This window comes from Teleopsis dalmanni, chromosome 2 (assembly GCF_002237135.1).
Source record: "Teleopsis dalmanni isolate 2A chromosome 2, ASM223713v2, whole genome shotgun sequence".
Classification (NCBI taxonomy): domain Eukaryota; kingdom Metazoa; phylum Arthropoda; class Insecta; order Diptera; family Diopsidae; genus Teleopsis; species Teleopsis dalmanni.
Window position 1 is genome coordinate 9,347,568 of NC_051847.1, and position 18,074 is coordinate 9,365,641.

At 26.9% G+C, this 18,074-nt stretch overlaps 1 protein-coding gene across 1 annotated transcript; it reads left to right on the forward strand.

Annotated features, from left to right (window-relative positions):
* Positions 1-11,659: 11,659 nt before the first annotated feature.
* On the forward strand, positions 11,660-18,074 carry LOC119685339. The gene is made up of 4 exons (XM_038099592.1): positions 11,660-11,781; positions 13,589-13,842; positions 14,367-14,471; positions 17,979-18,074. The coding sequence occupies exons 1-4, from the start codon at positions 11,676-11,678 to the stop codon at positions 18,072-18,074; spliced, it is 561 nt and encodes a 186-aa protein (XP_037955520.1). The 5' UTR covers positions 11,660-11,675.

Sequence of the window (18,074 nt, forward strand, 5' to 3'; positions counted from 1 at the left end):
AATAAACATTTTCGACGCGTAACTGCCATTAAAAGAAAATATAAAGATGCGTTGTTAAGTAGTTCACAACTTCATGATAAAAATTTTTAATTTGAAATAATTGTTTCTTTCATAGAAAATTGAAATATTTAAAGTAACATTATACAAAACTATTTTTCTTTAAAATCTAAATTTATAATAAAAGTTATTTGTTTCTATTATTATTATTTCATTATTCCATACATAACCATATTTGTTTCTATAGTACAAATAAATTCCTTGATACTTATGATCTTGTTCGATGTAATTCTCTTAACGAATTCTTTATTTATATTAGTTTATACTACAGACTATTACATTATATTAAATAATTTCAATAATATCAATCAGATAATAAACATTAATAATATATAAATAGTAAATCACGGGAAGCTACCCAAAATATTTGTAAATTGTTATCAGCATTTAAGTGTCTTTTATTAAGAAAATAATTTTTTCTATCAAAAAGAATACATCGAAAGTCAAAGTCAAACCATCTCTTTGAGATAAATAATGAATATTTCAGCTAGTAGTCTGTGACGATCCAAAAGCAAAACCTATTGCAGCTTCAAATCATCCCTTTTAAGTAAATAATGAAAGATTTTAGTTTGTAGTCTGTGAAATTTGAAATTGTGGTCAAATTTGGAAATGTTGAGCTTAATATTTATAAATCTACAATTATGTCTTCAGTAAAGCGAAGACTATAATAATGAAAAGAAGTTAATGCGGTGAAGAAAGCGAAATAGTTGAGAGAATTACTTATAGGGAAGTTATTAGATATGCAATCTGTAATCTGGATTTCTATACCATGGTTGCAAAGAGGATAATAGGAGTGTGAACTGTAATCCATTAAAATATACTGAAAGGTGCATGCCGCATAGCTGATATTAAATGATATTAGTTATCTTAATAACAACAGTTACTGAATAGTTGAATGTATAGTTAATAATAATTAACTGATATATATTAAGCATAACAAAACAATAGGGAGCTGTTAAACAGAACAGCATGATAAACGACTTATTTATTTTACTATCGATATACTTAAACCAATTTGGTCCGTTCTGATTACACACGATTCAAGCAACAACTAAACTATCTTAACAAAAAAACAATGGTGGCTCTAAATATTTTTATAGGAACTCAAGAAACGAATTTTACAAGATGTCAAAAGTAAAAGTATATTTGAAATACATATTTCAATGTATGTTTTACTACCATATAAACATTTATATTTTAATTTATATGGGTAAAAATATTGAATCATTTTATTTTAATTGATTACACAATACTAAGCCCCAGATTTCAAGATTTTTAAAACAAATTTAAATTTAAATGGCACCATCATCACTTTCAAATGCTTTTTAACAATTTTTTTTCTTATCTAGCTTATATACGCTTACTGTGAATTATTAAGCTTATAAATTAGAAATATTACTTAAATAAACTTAAATCTTAACATTTAGCGAAAACAAGTTCATTGCACGCAAAAGTGCCCACAAGAATAAAAAGTCACAAAAATCAACGAAATTAGCTTAACAAAGAAATTAACACCTACTGTGATGTTCCTTTCATAAATTTCGATAAAAGTTGGAATATTATTTGGTCAAAAAAAATTATAAAAGTCTAGATAAAAGATAGTCTGCAAATTAACATATTTTAAGTGCCATTAGCGTACAATGGTAACAACAGATTCGGCAGATAAAAGATACAAAGTAACACTTTGTACCATTGAAGAAACCGCAAAAAATTTACGGATTTTTGCACAAGCATGAAATTAGTGTAGAACATGCTATAAGTTTGTTGTAGTCGTACTAATTTTTTCTTTTTAAATTCACAATAAATATATATATCTATATATATAATTATATAAATATTAATGTGTTATGCAGACTTGCGCATTTTATTATCACTTCAATGATAAGACAAAATTATACTCAAATTTGCATTGATTACTTTTGTTTAGCAATGATAAATTGTTAATTTATTAATTAGTGTACCAATAATTTTAACAAATTTAATTATAAATAAAATAAGCATACGATTTGGAACATAGTCACAATATATATTATTATAAAATGACTTTCAAATGAATGAAGTTACGAAGAGCGCTGCAAATTAATAAAAGTATTGCAGTTATAATGCTAAATAATATATTAATTATTTATAAAGATTTAAATAAGTTTAGATATATTAAATCTAACAAATTTAGATACTTATATTTTGCTTATTTATTTTGTTTAATGTTGCCGTAAGCAATTTATTTTAATTATATTGCATTTATTTCATACTTTTCAATGTACAATATAAATTATGTTAAATACTATTTTTTTCTTTATGTTATATTAAATTTTTTAAATATTTTGATCTGCAAAGATATCGTTTGCTACTGTTTCAGTAGTTGTACATCCTCCTTTGTTTCTTAACAAGATTATCTGTTTTTTGCCAATGCCAAATATTTTATATAATATATATAATATTTTAGCTTTAGACTTCCCAATTTGATAACCTTTCAATGCCAAGTAATCATCAAAAACTAATGTTAGAAATGATGTTATCTAAAAGCTTACTTTTCCGTTCGTAAAACTTTAAAAATTCCTATAAAAAAATTTTATGCCACTTAGTCTATAATTATCAAATCGATTTTCTCTGAAAACAATTTAAACTCTTTCAATAATTAAGATTAGTAGATTAAATTAAAAAGTAGTAGTAGAAGTAGTATTGACATAAATTTGATTATCGTTCTAACTGATACATAGTAAAAAAATGACAGGTAAATATATAATGCTGCCCTGAAACTATTCACAAAAACCGACAGGCTTACCAACATTGCCTTATCGAATCTCAGAATAGTTACAGGCTCCTCGGAGATGTACGTAGATCTAAGATCAGTTATTGCTTACTCTGTTGAAGTGATAAACAGTAATCTAGTCAAGGAGTAGATGGAGGTTATGAAGAGACCTCGCAGTTAATAGAGAGTAAATTTGCTCAAGTTGCTTCTGTCCAAAATTCAACTTTCGACTAGCGTGCAATGGAAATGGCAACGGGTCCAATTCTCTGGGTCTAACGAAATCGTTTCCCACGCTGCGTGTTATCAGTGGTATCTATCAATAAATATTACATTTCAGTGGCAACGTTGTGAGATAAAAACTAAAACAAAAATTTTATAATCACATTAATCATGTTTAAATACAATATTATATGATAGAGTACATTTAAAACTACCAAACCAAATTGAAAAGAAATCATCAGTCTTAAATTTTGTGTTTATTTTCAAATCAATTCGCATGAATGACAAAGTGCAAGGATAACTGCCAAAATGACTTTGACAAAAATTGCACTCAACATTTAAAAAACTGGTCAAACATGCAAAATAATTTGCATTGAACTTGTTGAAATGAACTTTAAGTCTAATCAATAAAAGATTAAGATACCCATAGTATAATCACATATTTCAAAGCCACAAGTCATTAGCCAAAAATCATATAACAAAATTAAATTTAATTTTAAATTATTTGTCAAAACAAATCTTAAGTACAAAACAATTTGTTACTAATTTATTTACCAATTAACAATAATCGTCCAATCGTTAAAGCACTTTTTGCTGAAAATCGCCCAAGCGCTCAACTTAAGAACGCCAACTATTAGAGCAATTTGTAGGTCATCCACTATATGGCGTCGCACTCATGGAGCGGCTAAAGTGCAATTCACACTTTTTTTGTCTAGTCTAAATATGATCTTTTTATATTCTAATGGTCAGTTAAGCATGCGGTGTTAGTGTTAAGATCGGGCGTGCGGACTAGTTGCAGCTGTATAGATACTGTCAAAGATATTTAATTAATAATAATTAAATAAATTTAAAATAATAATTAAAAGTTTTTCTAAAGAAACTAAGCAACAAATTCTGGATGTAGTGTACATGATACCAACATCTATGGTCAAAGTCACGTCAGCGATATGAAGTATTCAAGTGCAGCAATTGAAACACTTGTTATAGTACCGCTTGCGCCTACCGTTTTAGAAACTTCACATTCGCACCAACCTCACAGTAGTCTCAAAGTCTTGATAGTTTAAAGAATGAATTCAAGCAAATGTCAATAATATAAAAAGAGATTGAAATGTGGCTGCCATGCATATCTAAGCCGACTTATTCTGATTCCACAACTGTGGTATCTGTACATTGACAAGTGTGAGTTTATCTTTGTTTACAATTCTTTTTTCAGTTTTGCTTCACTCACTTTAAATAGAAAAATAAAATCAAGTACTCAGTTTTAACCTTGACCAAAATGAAAACTGTTTCTAGTTGTAGTGGTAAGAGCGGTTACGGATTAAGTATTTGCTTCCATCACTACTTGACTTTCTTTAGTGAAATCTTGTACTCTGTTCACAAAGAATACTGATATAAAAACAGCGTTTATTCTTTTTTCTACAATATTGTAAATTTACTAAAATAATAAAACTTAATGAGAGCGAATACATTTTGATAATGTTATTATGATATTTTAAATTGCTTTACGGAAGTATATAATGGTTATTCAAATTATTTATATTTTCCTTGCTACTATAATTAAATTAATTATTTTTAATATAATGTTACTTGCTTTGCTACTGCTTAATAAAGTTCACTTGCTATATTGTTTCAGTTTAAGAAGAAAAACTTACTCTACAGATAGATAGACAGACACTGCCAGTACGGTAAATATTTTGTGCTACCGTAACTAAACAGAAGACATTAAACTTCTGGAATGAAAGCCAGAATACCGCCCGTTAAGGAGTTATTTTCTAATATCCTGTCTCATACAGAGACAGGAGCCATTATCTCTCTTATTGCTGATTTTGTTCCTCCATGACCAAATAATGTGATAAACTATATCATACTTTTTTAGCTATAGACAACATTGTATCAATTCATTAGATTCATCTCATTTTAAATGGTAACGTAGATTAAGATGACCTTTTAAAAAATCTACCAACAATTGTGTCTTACATATATATAAATTTTAAAATAATGTAATCAATTTATTCAATATGAATATAAATATATTCATAATTATATATTATTAATTTGTACTTAATTTTTGTTTGATGCGATACTCTTTTGGTCCCAAATTTTTCAAATTTTTATGAAAAATATAGCGTTTCTGTTATTTTGTCAATGAGAGGTATGGCTTCCATATTCAAATTTTAATAATCTAGTTTCAAGCATACAGAGCCTTCATAAAACTTATTAAATAATTCTTTTGCTTTCGCAATACTTTTTTCTTACTTGAAGCAATGTTTAATCAGTACATTGACTAGTTTTTTAAACTATATGTTATACTATATAAAAAAAACTTTCTGAAAACTTCTCTTAAATTTGAACACCTATGCAAATTGGTACTTTGGATTAGCAAAACATGGTTTATTCTTCAAGAGCCACCATTTGTATATGAAACCAACAACTTTTCAGTGTACCGATGTAGATGTCTAAAATAATAGCAACATTATTTTAATTATATATTTAGCTAATGTTTAATAATTCAATTAATTATAATATATAGAATATATTATTTTTAAATAATTAAGTTTATTAAAAACGAATGAAAGTAGAACTACTTAATTAACACTTCAGATATATGATAAGAAAATGTATTTGTATCTAACGACACGCAAGGTTTACAGTGTCCGCCATGTAATTCACTAACGAACCTCTTACACAATTACGACTGTAACAAAAAACAATAAAAAATGGTGTGACTCCAATCTCAACCTGGAATCAAAGTTGCAACTAGCGGCAGTTTTTTGATCAAGAAATGAAAATGTAAAAAAATGTATTACCAAATGTAGGAATAAAAAAATAAAGAATAAATCCATTCCAATTGTCTACATAAATTGTAAGGGCAATAAAGTATCTTGCATTTTTCTCTTTCGTAGTTTTTTATTTTAGTGGCTTATTAAACTTTTATACCTTTTAAGAATTGAAATATATTTTTAACCAACAAAAGTAAATTAAAATATTTTTCACACAAAAATCTGTTTAAAATTAGAACAAATTTAGGAAAGGCAATGAAAACTGGGCGTGCATTGTGGGTGTGCACTACAAACAAATTCGTTCGATATCCCGAATTGGTAATAAGGTTCAGAGTTTGTTTGTTTAGTTATAGAAATTATAAAAGAAGGAATATGATCAACTTGATTATTCAATAAGACATTACAGTAAAACAGAGCACAAAAGAAAAACATTAAAACTTTTATAAACATTTCATTAAAGATACGTTAGAAGACATGGGTCAAAAGAATTACTAGTCTCTTATTACTTAATCATCTTAAAAGAAATAATTGAAAATAATCATTGAATTGATTAAATTCGGCCTTACCAATAATCTACAATGATACTACAGCCAAGCATGTGATGTATGTTATGATTTTTATCAGTTCCACGCTTCAGTTTCAGTTATCAGTTTTTCATGATCACGAAAATAAAAACTGTGTTTTCTTTATTATATCTTAAGCTTTGTTTAAGCTAGCTCATCTGAGAATTAATAAATGTCCACTGAGATTATATGTTCTGTCTTCCCAATTATTCAGAAGTAATTACTCAGAAAGCTTCACAACAATTCAATTCTTATAGTAACTGTACAAGGACAAGTCGGACCTTTTTCTGTAACCTTTTCTTTTTTTCTTTAAGTTTTAACTCTTTTATGAAAGTGTATACAGCTATTATTAAACATATTCTGCGTTTTATTACACCTTTGAAATGGTTCCATAATTCCCGTGTTACACAATAGTATCACAGTGAACCCATAGGATTTAATTGACTTAATTAACTAAACACAATCCAACCTAATCTAAACCTAATTTAAACTTTAAGTTAATTATACTTCTAAATTTTTTAAACAACGCAATAAATACAGAAAAAATTATCAATGTTGAAAATTGAAAAAAGAAGTACGCAATAATACACTGTAATATAGTTTGTCGCTTAAGTCTTTTGTATATATTTTAATGGCGGACTTTAAGGCTGATATTTTGCTTCTTATTTATAAATCAAATTATAGTTAAAATTATTAACTTTTTAAACGTTAAACATTTTAATATTATTAATTTAATAATAATATTAATAATTATTCTAATAATATAATAATTTTAATATTATTAAATTTATAATTTAGCAGCTAATTCACTGTAACCTTCACAACTTTTTTATTCATGTAAACAAATATGCACATACTTTTGTGAATTTTCTATGAAATTGACAATTAGACAATCTAAGATATTTTTTTTTAAATTAACATCTTCCATTGAACGCTAATTGCATATAATGCGCACTGCAGTCTGTGGTTGTTCATTAAACTGGTCCATTAAGCCAGCCCATTTGCGAATCTTAAACAAACATTATGAAGAAAAATTACGATTTTATATCTGTGCGTAATATTTTTCTTCATTGCTAATGCAAATTACTGTCATTAAGTAATGAATGAAGAGTAACTTAGCGCTCTTTATGGAAAGCATGCATGATTCGAGCGTGTGAAGCTATAATGAGTTCGGATATTTCTAAAGAAATAGTTACAAGGACAAAATATTTGGATTTTGCAACAGTATGCTAATATAGAAATACAATATATAAATAAAATAATATTCATGTTTAGTTTTTTTACATAAATAACAATAAGTAATATTATATTGAATTATTTAATTTACATTCAAATGCAAATAGGTTCTTTGTTTTGTAAATAATCTGTATAACATATATCTTTTTTGTTATAATTATATTAAGACTTTTGTTTATGTATACATTTGTTTTCGTTGAGACATTGATTGTACAAAATCATTTTTATGTTGTGGTTATTACTGTTACTATTGAAAGAAATATTGGTACTCCGGTATTTTGATTTTTATTATTCTATCCTTGGAGAAAGTAAGGTAAACTTATCTCGATAAATTTATGAACCTAACAGTATGATTGGTCCAATATTACAGATTTTGGTGTGCTTATTATACTACATTATTTTGCATTTGCCTTCATTTTTCTTAATTTTTTTTTCCAAAATACCTATAAGAATTTTCTTCTTTATTTACCATTTAAGAAAACAATTACGGTTACGTACATGATATTGAATTTGACACACATTTCAAACATTTAAAAATATCAAAGAGAATAAATATACTATTCCTTTAAGTATGTCCAAAAGCCTACGAAATGACTTGACATTTGTGCATATAATAATATAAGATCAAATTTTTTATTTTCAATAGACGAGTATATTTCTTTTTACAAATATTTTTGAATAATGTACTTTGCAAAGAATATTAAGAGTCATCAGTTATTAATTCAGTAAATCTGCTGACATTAAATTAATTATTAAATGGATTTTTGTATATTTTAAAGCTTAATATCAAGGTCAAATGAAATTCAAGGCGATGAAGTACTTGTCTCTTAACAAATATTAATCAAAAGAAATTCCTGAAATTTTAATTCAAATAAGTTCTTTTACTTTTCATTAGCACTTAAAAGATATTTATCACGTTTTTGGCTTAACTAACTTAGAATCCCTAATACTATATCATTACAATTAATCATTGGTCACGTGTTACCTATTATATCAAAACAATTCCATGGTCAGCAAATAATAAATACTTTAAAGAATTGTTTGACCTTGGTCTGATGATTTAATTATATATGAAAATTAATTTTGCATGTAAAATAAGTCGACACAAATAAAACAGGCATCCGGATAATGACATCAGATCAACAAGTTATTACTTATTACAGTATTTACACAATATTTATATTCAATATAATAACTTAAAAGAATTTACAAAGCCTTTTTATACAATGTATACAAAAGTAATGCATAAAAATCTGTAATAGTTATTGATACATGCACCTGATATAGGAAGAAACATTGTTAACAGTAAATCTTAATATTTACCTAAAGGCTTTATTTGTATTCAATGAAAATGTTCCAATTTGTTTAAATAAATTTGATTATCACTGGTCAAATTATTTTTCCTTATATTAATTCCTATCGCTGGTAAGTCAGAGTGCAAAAACCTTTTAAAAACCACTTGACTTTGGCACCGGCACAAAATTCCACAGTGCTGATTGCTTCCGAGTTCAAAATCTTTGGAACAAGTTCAAGTTGATAATTTAATCACAACAAAATTACAGTTGGCAATCTTATAAGTAAAACGATATATCAGCTGTCAATGAATAATTAAAAATATGATTTAATGTTTAATACATTTTGAATATAAAAATAATTAAATTTATTCGTAACTGCGCTAAATTAAATTATAAATACGAGTATACTCTTACTATATAAGCAAGTAGTTATTGTGCCAAAAAATATTCAGAGGAAGTTGCTTAATCATGCAAAAAGTATTTAACTATAATCTTGATTAAAAGATAAAAGGAAACAAAAGCGAATTTTTAATTTTAATTTTAAATTAGCTTAATAACCAAAAATTGATTTAACTATTATATCAGTTATTTATCGAAAATACAGTAGCTCTACAACAACGCAGATGGCTATGTAATCACCGCACTAAAGTTCATTCCTCCTTCCTTAAGCACCGGTACAGACTTATAAGCCTTAATATATTAATAACAATTGTAAGAATTCGACTTTAATAAATTGATAATTGTTGTACTTTTTTTTTTTTAAATTAATAATATATATTGTCTGCTTTTAAATATTTATTTTTAAATTTCAATATAAAAATATTTTAATTCATCGCAAAAATTAAGCCACAATCGTTAATAAAATAGCGGAAAAAGACTTTAAATTAGCATAAAATGTCACAAGCGCATTTAAATAAATAAAGATACAAACTTTAAAATTGATTATTTTTATTTATTAATTTTTATTGAATTTTTTCATGTATTTTTCCATACGCCATGCGTCAGTATTATTTATTTAAACGAAGCCCTACAGTGGGACAAATTTTAGAAAATTTATTTTAATTCAAATTTTCATTATCAATTTTGTTCTCTTATTATTAAAGTAGGTAATTGTACCGTTCGACCTCTGGAAAAAGTCTTCTAAGATATTCTAAACAAATTCTGTTAGACATCAGTTAAATACCCACTATAAGTGAAAATATTAAATACATTAATTCATCATTATATATTTTACATATAAGATTATCTGTAAATTTTTCTAGATTATCCTAAAAGGATCCGGATATTTTTTTTTAGAATGTCAATCTGTGAGAATGCTTGAATATAATACACCAATAAAAATATATTTCTTAATGCTTTACCAGCGATTTCAATTTCGTGATGATGACTTTTTTGCAGCAGCTGCTGTAAATAATAATATTGTTGAATTAATAACATAAGAAAAACTTACTCTAAGCAATATTAAAACTGAGAAACTAACTATACATGCCAAACATGAAACTCAATAAACATTGTATTAGTAATAAAATTTCTTAATACTATCTAATTATTTATCTTGTGAGGCAAGGTGTATATGCTTTATATGTATTGCATCTTACTATTAATTTTATGAGATATAGTTACTAAGAAGATTGTTAAATTCTTTCGACAACATATTCACAAAACTACTTATCATCACATAAAATATTACATTATATGACTGTTTTGTTGATAGAAATATTAGAAAATTAGAAAATTTATTATTGCAATGGGTCCATTTCTTTGAGCATAAGTTGGTTGCTCCTTTTAAAAGACAGGATGTCGATGATATCTACCATCTACCGGTTTACTATATGTATATTCGCTAGTAGTTTTTATTGTATGAATTCACAACTTATATTTTCTTATACTTATATTTTTCAGAAAAAGGTATATCTTTATCCATTGAATAAATTAATAGTTGCTAATATGTATAATAAATAAATTTAAAGTGTAATCTTATTTATATTCTATTATATTTTATAGTAATAGAATATTCTATTATTATTAATACATACAACTAAAAAAGCTATCTTAACGCTTCATGCTACGTTAAACTATTTATACTTTCCTGTGGTACCACAACGGGCCATTATTTTGAGCTAAAGTGGGCTTTCTTGGTACACAAGGCCGTCACTTCAACCTAATCTAACCTAACCTACTTTAGCTAAACGAAGAACAAATTATTTTTCAAATACAATATTTACGCTAATCGGTTATAATATTAAAAAATACTAATAAACTCTAGAAATAATAAGTACTTATAATATTTATCCGTATGTATCTTCCATCCCTTCTCAAGTTTTACTTAAAATCAAATATAAAGTCGTTTTTACTATACAAAATGAAACTTGTTTGTTTAAAACAAAATCAACCTTTTTTGTTAAATATATTCAATTATGATTGTTATTGTTCAGGGTTAAAAATAGCAACAACAAAATATCGATTTCTAGCGAAACTATTTATAATGCATTGATTTGAATAAATTTTAGCTCATAAATCAGGTCAAGTGTTGCCAACATATTAACGTTTCTGTATGCACAGTAATGAGTTATCATATCATATCAATACAATTTTATTAGATATTAAAATGCAAATTAATCATTAAACTGCATATAATGAGTCATAAATATAGTTATAAGTATGTCAATTTATCTATCAATTCAAACTATTCAAACTTATGAAACAAATGATGTTTATTGTTCATTAAATTGATTATTTCTTTTGTTTGCAGGAAGGTAGTATTGGTCATGAAATGGTCATTAAACCAGTGCCACATGAATTGAGCCCAAATAAAGAACAAGCACATCATATAATATATAAACGTGAAGCACAGCCCTTGGAACATTTAAGTGATTTTGGTAAGTACCAGAACATGTACCTAACCGGTACCTAACTAAGTTCATGTACTCTTGTACGAATGTTGAACCTAGAGTTTTATACTTATAAACAATAAAGCTGACATGAAACGAGTGTATGTAATAAAAATCTAGTTATGATGAATCATATTTAGGTAAAGTGTGATAATAATATATATTCCATATAATATAAAAGAATATATATTAATTTTAACTTTTATTATTTGTAAACTGTTAGTTTTGTTTAATTTGGTTTGATTCGACTTTTGCGTTTATTTAACATAAAGTTAAATATATTTTTTTATGAGAATATGAAAACTTTAGGATTTGCTTGAAGACTGAAAATATAAAAAGATATATTGAATGATTTGAATTCCCAGTATTATAAAAATCTTAAATAATATAGATATATTGTTTTAGCGCATTTGCGATTCCTTTCGTTCGAAGTGTTATATGGTTTTATAACATTGTAAATATCCATTTTCTTTGCTATCATGATGAATTGTCTGTTCACATTGCATTAAATATAAAACAGAGTACCTGAGTTTCCTCGCACGATATCATTTAAGTTAAGTTCGATAACAGATTAACCTCCAATATGGAATATATGCTGGTTGAGACGTTTCAACTTTCCAGAATCTTTCAAAATTGAGGTGATCTACATGATTAATTTTACTTACGGAATCATTTTACTTGTTTCGGAAAACAAATTTGCAACAAAAACGATGTTGTCTTGTATATAGTACTATAGAAATTTGTTTATGTATACAAAATGTATCTTAATGAATAGTGCAAATAATAAACTATATATTGCAAGTAAGCTTATTATTCATTGGCAACATAACTATTATAATGAATGTTTTTCAACAAGAGAATAATGCAATTAACGAAAACATGTTCAAGGCCTATTTAAAACTCTTACAAATACATCAGTAAATAATTTTACTGATTTTTTTATTTTTTAAGCATATATATGTCAATTCTTAATATTACCTCTCTTGTATTTGAATATGTTCATATAACATAATAAGAACTTTTGATTTTTTACTAATGAAAACCTTCTTTTAATACAAAAACAAACAGTCAGAAGTTAGTTACCAAAATTACTAGTTTTAATATTGAATATATCATTAAATATTATTCGATATTATTTAAAAAATAAACCTCCTTTTTCCTTATTTTTTTTTATAATTGCGCTTATTTGCTGCTAATAACCATAAATAGTCCACATAGTAAGACAGCAATATTAGTCACAGATATATTGCAATATTTCATGCAGTTAGCGGTTTTTTTAATGTGTTTAAAATACACATAACGGTTTAATATTTACTTATCTGTAAAATTAATATTTGATTAATATATCCGCTTGTACAACTCCGGTTGTAAAGTTTTAAAGTTCATCAAACTATTGAACCGTAAAACAACCGAAATTCAGCCGAAACCATGCCACGAAAGATACTAGCGTGCATAATTGTTATTACTTTTTATGGTTAAGCTTGACCACAGATTACATCTTCGGACAAGAATTTATGCACATTTATGTCAGTAACCTTCAATGAAACCATTACATAAAGAATCCATACAAAATTAAATTATTAAAAAATACCTACATGGTAGCTTACTTTTTGCTTATGTTAAGAGAAAAATGAGAATTGAATTTTTTGATTGTCGCCAAAAACCCATTAATATATTTTTAAAAGACTGTGGGTGCGTTCATATAGATTATTATAAAAAAATTAAATTAATTTAAAATATAAAAAAAAATTTATTATATTCAGTAGCAAACATTATTTATTTTCGTTTTCACTAGCTTTTATGGAACCCGATGATCTAAGAACAAGTGAGAAATTGGAAAAACTGCAACGTCGCCAAAAGCGTTCAGCAAACTTAGATGACACGGCGGAATTAACAAAAGAAGATGAAGACGCTATGCATGATGAATTGACTGAAGATGAAGAAGAGCATACACGTGCTAAACGGCAAGCACCTTACATCATTTATCCCGAGGTTTTGGTTATTGTGGATTACGATGGTTATCGGTTGCATGGTGGAGATAATTTGCAGGTGAGGTTTCCTGCGATGCTATAAATAATATCTTCATGGCATTTATGTTAAAAAAGTAGCAAAAAATTAAGCAGTTATGAATTTGCTTACCTAATGATATCAGCAATTAAAGATCACAAAATTAAGGTGTGCTGTTTGTTGCACGTTTTAGTGCTTAATGGGTGTATTCTCAGCACATCCTTTTATATATCTAGAAAAATAAAAATTCTATCTTTGCTGTCGTTAAACTGATTTTAAAATTCATTTTACAATGAAGCGACAAAAAATTTTTTGTATTTTTCTACTCTCGTACAATTTCGACGTAAAGCCAATTTCTTTATATTTATTTTATTTTGTTTTTTTTTATTTTTGTATTTTATTGCAAACTTCATAAGCAGTCAAGACATCATTAGTCAAGAGGAGTATCTTTTATATTTCTAAGAAATAGTGCTTACATTTTGTGATATTTTATCTGTGAATTTTTAAAATATTAAATAGTACGTGTCAGTATTTACAATTGATATCTTTATTTATCTTCCAAATAGGTGAAACGTTACTTCATCTCTTTCTGGAACGGCGTAGATTTGCGTTATCGTTTACTTAAAGGTCCTAGAATACGTATAAGCATTGCTGGTATTATTATCTCAAGGGTAAGTCTATGAAGCTTTTTTCTTTAATTTTAATAAGTTGATATATTTTAAAATTTAACTATGGTGCAATTACGACAAAATTTGTAAAAATTATAATAAAGATAATGATTAAAATGTTGGTGAGTTTATATGGACTAGGATTAAAACGTTAGTAGTTTCGTCTAGAATTAATAACAAAAACCAGACCTTTCTTTTTATTTAACATAAATTAATTTAATATGACAACCTTCAGACATTTCAATAGTTAATAGAATAATTTATAAATGTGAAATACAATTTGTCTTATAATTGATGAGATATTAATAAGTAAGACAGACGAAAGTGCCTCTCACCTGCTTTCTTCCTGTCCGGCCAATGCGCGGCATCGCCTTAAATTTTTGGGGGCTTTCTTTTTTGAGGATCTTGACGAACTTCGAGACCTCCCTCTATATAGTATCATAAGCTTTATTAAAGGTTCTGGATGGTTTTAGCCCATGGATTCTAAATAATACGGTATCACAATGGGCCTATAAGCCTAAGTGGATCCCCCTGGGATCGCCGGTATAACCTAACCTAATAAGTAAGACAATGGTATACCGCAATCTATAAAGCTTATTGTGCTAAATTGATAAAATAACAGATAGTACAAGTTTGAATTTGAAAAAAATTTCTAATGTAATTTATTTGGTTTCATAAATCTTTAAAAAGATAATTTTAAAGAAAATATGTGTATATTAAATTAATAAATTATCATACCAGGTATGAAAAATGTTTAAAGGCGCAATTTCTATTTCTTTTCGTTAAGGTTGTAAAAGTGCTAAATAAAAGCAAGAAAATGCTATCTTTTTACTTTTTGTAAAATAAGAAACAGGTAATGTTTTATCAAATACCAAAAAAACCATCAGATCGGATTACTTATTAACTTATTACTTATTAACAAATATACATAAAATATACATATACATATACGACTTATCGTGTACCCTGTTACATTTTTAATAAATTAGGTAATGAAAGTGCATATTTCACCGATTTTTAAGATGATTCCTGCCACAGTCTATTTCGCCTCTTATAGAAATAATAATAAATAATTTTAGGAAGGTTTTAGCAAGGTTATCACAACGAACCTAACGATCTACTTACATCTTATGGCTCATTATGTTGCCATGAATTAGCTCGTAATATTGCTTTCTTATAAACATTTTCAACATTTTTGTTTCAAATAAGTTGCACTACAGGCAAAACATTCACCCATATTTTTATAAATTTATTTAATATTTGCTAATATTAAATAATGTTTCATAAATTAAAGTTACTCACGTAATTTGCTCACCAGGAAGTCATTGCGCTTGACAAAAACAAAAATTCAAAAAATTCGTCTAAGTCTGAGCGCACGAAACCAAAAATTATGGCTACCTTCAAAAATATAAGTACTGCAGAGCTAAGTAAAAAGAAATTAGAAAGGCTTTGAAACGCAAATCTGTGAGACACCTGTGCTCTGCTAACCCAACAACTGATGCAGTGATAAGCTTTAATGAATTTGGCTGCATTGGCATGGGTAAAGTAAGTGGTAGTCATTTTTTCTGAAGTGCAATATTTTTCCGCAGCTACAATTTTGTGATGCACTAATTCATTGCAATGAAAATCAGCTTTTTGGCTACAATCATCAGAAAACACGTTACCAACAATATTTTAAGCATACAACGTGACTTCAATTAAAGCCAGTATAATTTATTGCCATAATTGATGAAGTGTTCATTATATAATATCAGAGTATTCTGTATACATGAATACTTATTTGTATATATTTATTAATATATATATATATATATTATATATATATATATGTATATGTTCATTCTTACAAGATATAAGTAAATAGTAAACATGTCTAAAGCATAAAGTTTCGTATGTAAATTTTTAAAATATTAATGAACTTATATATACAGTGATTTCGGTTAGCTTTCGTATCAAAAACTTAAAAAATAAAAAAAAAATCAGATTAGGTTATTAGGGATAATAGGGATAATAGGGATTCACTTAAATCTGTAGATCGCTTTGGTTGTTGGGGAAAGCTCAAAAAGTTTGAAAACATTTCGAACATCACATAATAATGAATCCTAATGTACTCTTCAGCTGAGTAGGTTCCTAAAGAAAAAGAAAATCTCCAAAATATTGTGTTATTACATACCAGAAAAATTTTATTTTTACCAAAAAAAAAAGTTATTGAAGAATAAAAGCCTGCCTGAAATATTCACTAGCAGTTAGAGTTCATTAGGTAAGAGTGTTAAGCTTAAGCTCAACCATTTATTCATTTTTGACCGCCTCTTCTATTTTGAATAACATTTTAGAACTTTGCTAGCACAACAGAGAAGGTTCTTAAAGAACTTTTCACATTTTCCTGGAAACAAAATTATTCTCTGATTATTCCTATCAAACTAAAAGATTTATATGCTAGAAATTCATACCAACCACCTGCTTCAAATAAAGCGGAATAAACTGAGTAGTGCTGATAAGTCACTGCATATTAGAAGACGAATAAAAAGACTTGGTCTACATTCTAACGATTTTTTCCGGAGTGTAACCTTTCTTCATTGCATATGTTAGTGCCCATAATTAGCTAGGATCAAATTTAAGATGTTCACGGCCTCTTTCTTAACTGACCTGACAGAGCTGTCATTCTTGAAAGTAGGCTATGCCTAGTGGTTACTCAGGTCTGGCATACTGATAGTGTTTCGGATATTTGTACTTAAATAAGCTTTACTGCACAACGCTGTCACTCCAACGTCACCTAACCAAATGAAGGATAAGAGTTTTGAATTTCGTTCGAAACTTCTCACTCTATGATTGCATTTCATTAAACTTCCATGAGTAAAAACAATATTAGAAATATTTCGTTTAACATTCTCAGCACTATGTTCAGTTGGAGCACACACTCTATTCAGAAGTCTATATATATATCTTTCACTCTACATTTTCTGTTTTCATTTTAGTTTTATCATTTGTAATTTAACTATTCCTTTCGGGTCTTATCTACTGTTATATTGTTGAAGTCTCAATTCACTTTGCAGAATTCTTCATGCTTATTCAAAAGTTAACATTTTTGAAATTCCATTTTTAATAAAAAAAACTAGAACTATAATTACAAAACTGCACGTATGTATATTAAAAAATTGTTAATCCATTTTCAAAAATACAAGTTTATTACTAAACAAAAATTCATGTCAGATTAAAAGGCACTCAAAGGCAGTTGGATTGCAGATATAATGGTGTGTTTATGTAGTTGTTTCGGCTTTGTTTATTTGTTATAATTATTGCATGTTTTATGACTTCTAATGCGATATTAAAAAATTGCTTTTATGATTTTTTAATTATGCGCTTAAACGTAATTAACTAAGTATTTCATCAGATTAAGTGCAGAGTTGCCACAGTAAACAAAAATTTACTATTCTTACAAATGATTTTATAATCAATTGTGGTAGTATCTAAAATTTGTCATAGATAAAGCTTTAAATATAATTATTGCAGAATGCAAGTAATCAATTAAGATACAAATTGATTATTAAACAAATTCCTGTGAGATTGTTGCATACAGTAGATGAAGATGAAGATAAAGATCAATGA